The 10172-nt window shown below is 43.3% G+C and overlaps 1 protein-coding gene across 5 annotated transcripts in view; it reads right to left on the bottom strand.

Annotated features, from left to right (window-relative positions):
* Nucleotides 1-1294: 1294 nt before the first annotated feature.
* Nucleotides 1295-10172, bottom strand: part of ABHD12 (abhydrolase domain containing 12, lysophospholipase) — a 454310-nt gene continuing 445432 nt past the window's right edge. For all 5 annotated transcript variants that reach the window (XM_086927196.1, XM_086927195.1, XM_086927194.1 and 2 more), the window contains one exon: nucleotides 1295-3846. In XM_086927196.1, the coding sequence (XP_086783322.1) occupies nucleotides 3816-3846 (31 nt within the window). In that variant the 3' untranslated portion in view covers nucleotides 1295-3815. The remainder of the gene's footprint in view (nucleotides 3847-10172) is intronic.

Below are 10172 nucleotides of genomic sequence, written 5' to 3'. Positions count from 1 at the left end.
TATGGATTTGGCCTTCAAAGGTTAGTCTTTGGTCAAATATTACCCATAGGTTCCTAACCTTTGTGACAGGCGATGGGCAGTCGCCCAAATCCGCCAGCCAACATCTTGGGGACCAGAAAGAGGGGTTAGACCCTAATAATAAAACCTCTGTCTTGTGACTATTTAATTAATGCAACATGTAATAGAAATGTGTGTAGTATTGTTGTAGCTTGTTTTGATATGTAATGAACAATATAGAAGCCATGTAATTTCAAAATGCCCTAATTTTCGCTCAATAAAAAGTTTTCAAAAAAAGAAAAAGTAAAGCGCGGGTGCCGCGATTATAGCAAAAGTAAGAAATAGAAAAAAAATCTATTTCTTTACTTTTGCTATAATCGCGGCACCCACGCTTCACTTTTAATGTTAAAAGTAAAGCATAGGTGCCACGATTATAGCAAAAGTAAAGAAATCGAGAAAAAAAAATCTATTTCTTTACTTTTGCTACAATCGCAGCACCGGTGCTTTACTTAAAGGTACAGTGCCGGTGCCGCGATTGTAGCAAAAGTAAAGAACAAGCAAATGGTGCACGCGAAAGTGATCACGAGCAAGGCGGCCAGGAGGAAAGACAGATGGCGGCTGCGCGCGTTCATGCAAGCTTAAGGCCACCAAAAGCCAGTGGTAGCACTTGAAAACCCGCTTACAAAATGTCTCTCCTAAAGCAGCGCTTGAGCTGGCTCAGGCGAGACCTAAAAAGGACTAATGGAAAATAAGTCTGCAAGCTGACAAGACAGAAATGTTGTAGGGTGCAAAACACAAAGCTGTGCTGCTGCTTTCAACTAAAAATAGGTGCAAGCCGAAGGCGAGGCAAAACGGAGAGGGGAAAGTGACACGTCCATTAAAGAAGTAAAGTAACTGTTAACACAAGTCTACATCTGAACATCCAGGGCCCGTTTCAGAAAGGGCCTCCGCGCGCGTGGCAGAGGCGCTGCACTCGTGGTGGGGGTCCTGCACTCCAGGCGGAACCACTGTCCCGCACTCCAGGCGTGACCTCTGTACGGCAGATGCCCATTGCGGAGATCCCGCCATGAGTGCGAAGGCCCTTTGTGATTTAGGCCCCCAGTTTTCAACAGGAAAGGTTCATTATTATGGACTTTGCTCATCAACCATATATGACTTTTCAGATAAATCCAGCGCAACATTTGGCAATAGGGCCTCTTTTGGCCTGAAGCATAGGGTATAGGTTAAAATAATGTGAAAGGTCACAAACTAAATAAAAATACATGTTAAGGACTTAATAAAAGAACACAGATCAAAATACAATCACCAGTCACTCCTTTTTATTAAAACTACACACCTGTATATTAACATTTTCATTTAAATTCACATAACTGGTCTGATAAATGGGACAAAGGTATTATTATAATAAATAACAGTGCCGGGTCATGCTTTTGAAACTCCGATCTCAGCTACATTGTCTCAAAACAAAATCCAGTTTTGGGGAATTGCAATGTCAATTTTTCACATATCCCAGGACAAACACAACCTCTGGAATGTATACTGAACATGTACCTAAAAATTTGACTTAAAAAAAAAATCCAAATAGGTAATCCTTTTATTTGGTGCAATAGAAATTGTCAGTAAGTGCATGGTATGTCAATCAGCAGCGGCCGGCTCAGGAAAGCGCTGTGGGACGAGGCAGGAAGCCAACATAAGACAGAATAGCTATTATTTCTTTTTATTTAATTATACCTATTCGGTCAACTCCCCGCACCTCACCGCGTTCACCTGTGCCAGCCGCCACTGATGTCAATGCTACTACTGTTCTGTGAAGGTCCAAAACACTAGTACACCAGCATTTGACTGGGGCACAAAAGCAGTAAAAAAAGATAGACAACAGCTAGTCTAGTTCTCTGCAGTCTCTATGCAGAAAGCTGATGCATGCACTACCCTGACACCCCAGTACCTAAACTGCATTGTGTTAGTGAAGAATTCCCTCCGACCTTAAGACTGGGAAAGTATGATGCCTGACGTATGGCAACCATGTCACTGGGACCAAGAGCCAGTATCACGAGTACCCGCTGGATTCGCTAACTCCTTCAGAGAGCCCACAAGGAACAGAAATGTAATTTGTAGAAAAACAAATAGTCCCATGTCGAATCTTAGTGTGTTTGCTTCTTCACAAGTTGAAGAAAGCAACTTCTAGACCGAAGAACCTGAATTTGGGCTTTGGCTGAACCAGCCGTAGATTACTACACACCTGGCTCTGCATGGAGTAAACCACTGTGTAACCGACAGATTACTTACTGAAGGATCCGTACCGTGAGAAATGAATGTTCATTAGATGTTTTGTAAGCTAGGTTCGTGGGTTATTTACTCCTCTCACTGCACAAATGTGTGAGCAATCTCAAAGTTCTAAGTTGAAATCCAGGTTAGGGTGAGTCAACGTTTCATCTTATCCGGGTCTCGGGACGGAATGTTGTTGAGTGGGGGCAACAGTGATATATATTATCACAGTACTTAAAAAACCCGGTGTTTCAGTCCTGGACACAAAAGAATTAGCATTAGGATACCTGGCGGGAGAACTTAGTTGCACCGAGAAATTGCAGCAACCTAAAAAAAGATACAAGTAAAATAAAAACATAAGGTTGACCCTATTCAAGGTGATTTGTTATGCTGTGTGAAAAGTAGTTTTATACTCCTGCTACTTCCAGCCTCACCGGCTACTTGGACAGCTGAGAAGCTCTCGGAGGTTCCTTTCTGGGGACATAACGTTAACCCACCAGTCATATAGTTCCACGCCGTGGACTACATGGCCAGTTTACAAACAAGACTTGTTAATTGCCACAGAGCAAATCACTGCTCCAGGACTCAATATTAATATAACATGGTTTTAGAAGTTACACGGAAAGTTATCATTATTAAATTAAAAGAAGAGACCAAACACCAAATCGCTCCATGAATGGCTGGCCAACAAAGTGCTAATGCATTTGAGGTCCTTAGTTTAATGGAAGAAGGCATGCAATATTACCACAACCTATTGATAAACACAAAAGCAGTTCTAATCAACGTGGTGGGGTGGGCCCAGATCTCAGAAGAGATTTCAAATTAAGACAAACGCAATGTTAAGCCTCCTGCTTTATCAGCAGAGTGGTTCACTTTCAAGACTTGTTTCCTGTTCGCCTTCCCATTGATCGTCAGTCTGGGCAGGTCAGACACATCTCTGCAGATACAACTGGATCTTTGCAAACCCAACACAATCAGAGGTTAGTATACAATTATACAGGCAGCATTTGATCTCTAGCTACTCAACTCAAAGTCTGACAGGGCAAGATGTCATGTAACAGGGACAGGAGCATTACTGCTAATGGCCATTAGTGGCAAGTTTGGTTTGAGAACGCAAAGCCAGCTTTGAGAACGCAATTTGTAGCACATTCATAAAAACCACAAGTGGGGGCATTCCCGACTGCACACTGTCCAAAGAACGTCTACGCCCTTTAAATCGGTGGGAGCAACAAGACTGATACATTATATTTAAAAGTCCTTGTGCTCAAGTTTTATTCATTTTCTGGTACATGTATGTCTGCTGCTCCTCTCCTCTCCAAATACTAGTTGAGGACTTAAAGTAATCAGATCTCATGTTTGAAGTTCACTCTTGGAAGCAGATATGGGGGGGCGGGGAATTTTCCCCAAGTGATACATCTTGGTAATATAGCATGGAATTTCCCAGAACATCAAGGGGTGAAGGGGTTATGGTGCAGCAGATCAGTCCATCAACCTTAATTCTTCATGCTTGCAAGCAACCGCATTTTCAGTCAAGATGTTCGTGTTCATTAATTTCATTGCTGCTCTGTCGTACTCAAGAAGTCCCTAGACAAACAGAAAAAAGAGACTTGTAGTGTCATGTTACCAAATGACCACACTTTTCCCCATCTCGCCCACATATACAACATTTATCTTCCCCCTCAACTGGCTGCCACTACACAATCCACATTTCAGCAACCAACTTACTCATCATTGCTCCTAGTTTAAGTTTTGTGAAAGGAGGGAGAAGCCTGCTTCCAATAACCTCATCTTCCTATAGCAACCCATCCCTTCCACATAACTCCACCGAGCAGCAGATCCTGTTCCTTTTCACCTCAGGGCTACCCCTAGACCACTCATCAGTCAAGGTGATGCAGAATCGGCAGCCCAAATTACAGGTGGATCCCACACGAAGGTGACAGGGTGACGGTGCCACTAACACTATAAATTGCTGTGAGACTGCCGTGGCCTTCTCGCACAAGACCCTGGACCTCGTGTGGACTTGCTGTCTAGCTGCGGCAAAAAGGTATTGTAAAGGGTCCCTGGCTTCATGCAGGCAACCAAGTGCGAAGGTGGCGCACATGAGCTCTCATGCGAAGTATTGCCTGAGGGCGCCCACAATCATCCTACCACAAAAAGCAAAGCAGTTTATGCTCCTGTTAATGTTTAAAATATACTTTCTTTACAGCACCTTCTGTATGTGTCTGCTAATGCCCTTAAAATGGACATGGGCCTTTGAAAAAGTGAAGTTTTCCATGATAGATTTCATTGAGCCAAACCTTAAAGACGTAGTCTTTCAAAAGACCCACTGCACCAAATCGGATTCATTCTTTGTAACCCATAAGGCTGTAACCCTCAAATCCCTCTAGTTTGTGTAAGGCATACTTCTATATACTTAGAATGACAGGGAAAAATTGTTATGGGTTACAGGTGGAGGCCCATGCCTGGCTCATCACACATGCACATTGCTATTAGCAGTGTACGTGCACTAGCATTTGAACCTAAATAGCAAGTCTACTTACCTTTAGTAATGTTCTTTCTAGTAGATACTCTAACCACAGACTCCTCCCCTTTAGACTATTTCCCAGGCTGAATCTGGAAGTTTGTTTTCAGAAAATCAGCTGTACGCTGCTAGGTGATGCTGAGCAGCTCTACTCACCCCTAGAATTGCCACAGCTGATCTCAGTTTTCTTGTTTGACTCTTTCCGGGTCCTCAGATGCAGAGAATAAAACATTTGTTGGTGCCAGGTTAATGCAGGGGTTTGTCCACCTCCACGGAGTTTTCTTCTGTACAGCCTTCCGTTTTTTTTTGTTCAGGAGTACACCACAAAAAGCTGATCAACAACTCGATGGTCCTTGGTACGATGTATGTAAAAGCTCGAAGCCCTCGTGGGGTCGAACTAATCGAGTCTCTCCTACTCTTTGGAGAAGTGAGGAGGGGCAAAGAAGGCTGGGAAATTAATGGATTGCCCAACATGGAAAGGAGTCACGACTTTTGGTAAGAAGCCCGCCCGAAGTCCTCAGCACCAGACCCGGTTTATGTAAGCTGTTGTAATGTAGTATGCTGTTGCGATTGCGGAGTTGATTTGATGTTTATCATCAAATCAACTTCCTGGATGTTCAGATACAACTTGAGCAAGGCAAATTCATGACAAATTTGTTGCGCAAGGATACCGATCGGAACAGCATACTACATTACAACAGCTTTCATAAACTGGGTCTGAAAAATAAAATAGCCTGACGTTTTCTCAACTCTTGAGAGTGAAACGCATTGTATCAGAACCATCAGAGTGCACCAAACAAATTCACAACATGTTGACTAGATTTAGAGCACGAGGATACCCGGAAGATACTTTACAGAATTCAAAGATCAGGTGTGACTGTTAACAGACAAGACCTGATGTCAGTTAAAAAGAAGGAAGACACTAACCGCACGGTAGTGGTATCCAAATTCTCTACAACTAGCAATCGCTATCGAAACATCATTTTAAAGCATTGGTCATTGTTGAGCATGGAACCTGACTTTAGAGGTCTTTTTGAGAATAAGCCTATCTTTGCCTACACTAGGGGTCCAAATTTAAAAGACTTGCTCACCAGAACCATGAGAAACACTGAAGACACTACGTTCAAAGGGTTCCTACCATGCTATAATTGTAGCAATTGCCATAATTCCATACCTGGTAACACAATGAATCACCCCATGAAAGGCACGAGAATCAAGTTAAGAGTTAATGCCACATGTAACACAACTAATGTCATCTATTTATTGAAATGTCCATGTGGCTTATGTTACGTGGGACACATAGAGAGAAAAATCTGCATCCGGATTTTAGAACATAAAAGCAACATCAGAACAAGGAACGCTAAATCTACTGTTGCCTTACACTTCATGGAGAAAATACATAATGTTTCCCAACTCAAGTTCCTCATCCTAGAAGTGATCGATCAAACTGAGGGGAGTAATAACAAAAATAAACTTTTGCAAAGAGATAACTACTGGATACGATACCTGTGCACGATGCAGCCACATGGGCTCAATGATAGAATGGAATTTCTTTGTTATCTTTAATTTAACATTTGCTTGACATAATGAATATGACTGTCATTTACACTATGACCTCACCTATACTGTATGGCACTTTTTTTAATACACATATACATACGTTCATTGGCACTTAAGGGTCTTCTTTTCACGTTGTTCCACTCAACCTTTTTGCTCTTGTCATTCATGAAGGCACAGTGTGTTTATCACCCCGTTTTCATCATACTTTGTCACATTCATTAGCACACACAAACACCCTTTTAAGATGGCGCCGAAACTTTTCACTACACTTTCAATCCGTCTTTTATGTCTTTAATACGCACTGAACTTGCAGCTCCGGACGCCACTAACTTTAAGAGTTATAACGCCCGCGCATTGAGATGATTCACCTACAACACACGAAAGGCACACAGCTCGTATGGCCTCGTAACTGTTAATCCAGTAATACAGTGTTGAGAGGACTACCCATGTGGTGGTTCACCGCACCGGACTTTTTTTCTTATTGCCATTAACTTTGTTTTCACAGAAATCACACATCCCGGTTTCACCGCGGAGAACGTGAGGATATTTTCTTTGACTGATTTAAGGCACTCACTGTTTGCGTTTATCCACCGACTAATCTTTTATCACGGCACTTCGATCACAATCGCTTTGTTGATCTTCTTTCGGTTAACCTCTGCATGTCACGTTGTTCATAGAATTTGTTCGTACGCAGTTATCTCCGATTTTCGCTCACTTGTGTGCTTCACTCGGGTGCATGTACTCCTGCACATCCGAATACCATTGGGAACTATGATGTTGCATACAGTCCCACATTTTAGACACCCACAATATAGTTTTTTTTTCATTGTATATAATTTGTGTGATTGCGCAGTGAGGATCTTGTAAGGATCTATTTCATGTGTTTTTATTTCAGAATATTCCCCTGACGAAGGGCGGAACTTATGCCCGAAATGCAATGCGATGGACATTAAAAGGGGACACCATTGAGTTAGAGTTATGATACTTTCATCGTCAAGCTATTTATTTAAGAGTATTCATATGTACTATGTCACGATGATGAATTGACATATGCAGTGAACATTGAAACCGATGAACAGTCATTAAAACAGATGACAACTATTCACGTTGCATTTTTCAAGATTTTTCAATGTAAACATTTTTGGATTGAACCATTAAGTTGGGCTCTTACGCTGTGCACTGGGGGACAACTTGATGGAACGGAAGGTGAAGCCCCGGCAGCACGCAAAATTAGTTTCTTCTGTTTAATCTTGGTCCAAACGGTTGTGAGTGTCTTTTCCATATAAAATAAACAATAAAACATCTGACGGTTTGGCTTGTGAAGGGTCTGTCTTATTGACTCTACATTAGGCCACAAATTCGTCCCAGCTTCCTAGTGATTGTCCTCACAGAAACTTCAAAGAGTAAACCTTTGACACGGCGTGTTCTTGACGGTGGTGAAGCAATCTAGACAGGGTTCAACCCTCTGCTAGAAGATGCCCTGCACCAACTCAGGATGTAGATCCCATGTTGAGGTCTGCCAGACCCACAGGCTGACCTTGTCTGCCCTGGTATTCCAGGATCACAGCAGGTGGTTCGGGATCAAGGAAATGCCCATATTCTCCAGCCACCTCAGGTGGTGCAGCACATGACCCAGAACTTCACTCCACCCTGCTTGTTGCAGTTTCACATAGCAGTGGTAGTGTCCATGAGAACCTGCACCAGCCTCCACCTGATAGACCGCAGCAAGGCATTTACCGGCAGATGAATTGCCTGCAACTGCAACAGACTGATATGGATTCCACAGGAGATCAAAGTCCCTTAATCTCCACCTCGCCAAGACGACCTCCCCAACTCAGCGGCGATGCATTTATCACCACCATCTGCTCTGGGTGTGGAAGAGAAAGGGACCTGCCGCCACTTCAATTGCGGCCAAACAACTAGTGTGCACTCTCCTCTGAAATCTGAATGGTATCTGACAGATTTTGTTGGTGCTGGGCCCACTGCAACTTCAGACTACATTGTAGAGCCTGCATATGCCTCCTGGTATTGTCAAGATGGAGGATACAGAGGCTAAAGAGCCAAGACGGCTCAGAGCTGCTCCCACCAAGATCGAGAACTGCGCTGAAACAGCATGATCATGGCCTTAATCTCTTGAACTTGTTGCATTGGAGAAAGGCCTCAACTGTAATCTATCCAGAACAGCTCCAATAAAAGGAAGCCTCTTCAAAGGAGTCAATCAATCAATCAACTTTAGTCGGTTTTAGCATAAAAAACCATAAAAGTTACCAATACATAAAAATTCATAAAATAGTTACACAATTCAACACACAATAATCCAGGTTCCACAGAAGTTAAATACATATTCCCTTAAGCCTAGATTGACAATTTAAACCAATGAAGGGATGGGGCCAGAAACCTTGTCTAATACATGTACATCTTCAAAGTAGAGATAAACCCTAACCATTACTAACATTTAATCAAAGCAGGCCCTGGCCTTCACCACAGATTTCAAAGGAGTCCGGTGTGACTTCAGATCACTGATCGTGAACTCCAAAGATGTGCGGATTTTCGCTGTCATCTGGTAGTGATCTATGACTCACTGCAGCAGGCCCACCTTCAATAACTGGTAATCGAGGTACGGGAAAACAGGTACCTCTAACCTCGAAGATAGGTAGCAACCACTGCCACACCGGAGGGGCACTGGAAAGGCCAAAGGAGAGCATGACAAACCGAAAATGCTTCTGGCAACTTTGAAGCACAGGTAATGTCTATGGGACTTGCAGAATAGGTATATAAAAATGTGCATCGTTCAGGTCCAAGGACATCATCCAGTTGGTCCTGAAGGGGCATACAGAACCCAGGCCAGTGTCAACAATTTGAATTTGTCTTTCCACAGGAAGGAATTTAGAGGGGGAAGATCAAAGATGGGTTTCAGGGCCCCATCATTCTTCTACAGGAGGAAATATTAAGAGTAGTACCCCTCCTCTATTTATGAGTTCAGCACCCTCTTGATGGCTCCTTTGGAGTAAAACTCACAACTCTTGCAAGAGAATGGACAGACGTTCCTCTGAAATTTGCTCTGATGTGGGGGGAAGATTTGGAAAAGTGGAAAGTAAGTGTAGCGCATTGCCATGCTGAATGATGTGAAGGACTCATCTGTTGGACGGGATGGATTGCCACCGTAGGAAAAAATAATGGATCCTGCCTCCTACAGGCTGGTTGTGCGCAACTAAAGGTAAGCTAAAGTGGGTTGGTGGCTATTGCCACAGGAAAAGGGGACTGGAAGGACTTGTGCCCTTGATGGCCTGCACTTTGCCTGCCTCATCAACATCTTATGATTAGAACCAGCCTATATGGTGATTAATGGCGCTCTTGTAATTTCGTAGTGTGACACCAGTCAGGATTGTGCTGAAGTTGGTTCGGAGTCAGACATGTGAACCAGCGCCAAATTTTCCTCTGGTACAAGTGGTGTCGGTGGTGTCTGTACTTGCGTCGACATGTTAAGTGTTTACATTGACATGAAGTGAAGTGGCCACCATAGTTTGAACACTCAAGAAGGCGGCAACACAGTGGTGGCTACTCCAAAGGGCAGAGGAGTGCTGCCCCACTGCTTTTAAGCAGTGTAAATAAAGGAAAGATAAAATGATAATAACTCAAAGTTATTAACATTCTATGCAGGCGCGGATGGCACAGCTCATGGGTGGGGGGTGCGGGTACCCACGTGGGGGGTGGGGGCATGGGATGCATTGAAAAAAAAAAAAATATTAACACTTACCTTGTTGCCGCTGGGTCCTGCATCTTCTCTGCTATTCACCTGTGTCTGACTCCAGGTCGGAGCAGGAAGCAG

The sequence above is a fragment of the Lissotriton vulgaris genome, chromosome 6 (genome assembly GCF_964263255.1).
Source record: "Lissotriton vulgaris chromosome 6, aLisVul1.2, whole genome shotgun sequence".
Classification (NCBI taxonomy): domain Eukaryota; kingdom Metazoa; phylum Chordata; class Amphibia; order Caudata; family Salamandridae; genus Lissotriton; species Lissotriton vulgaris.
This window is presented reverse-complemented; position numbering and strand designations above follow the sequence as displayed.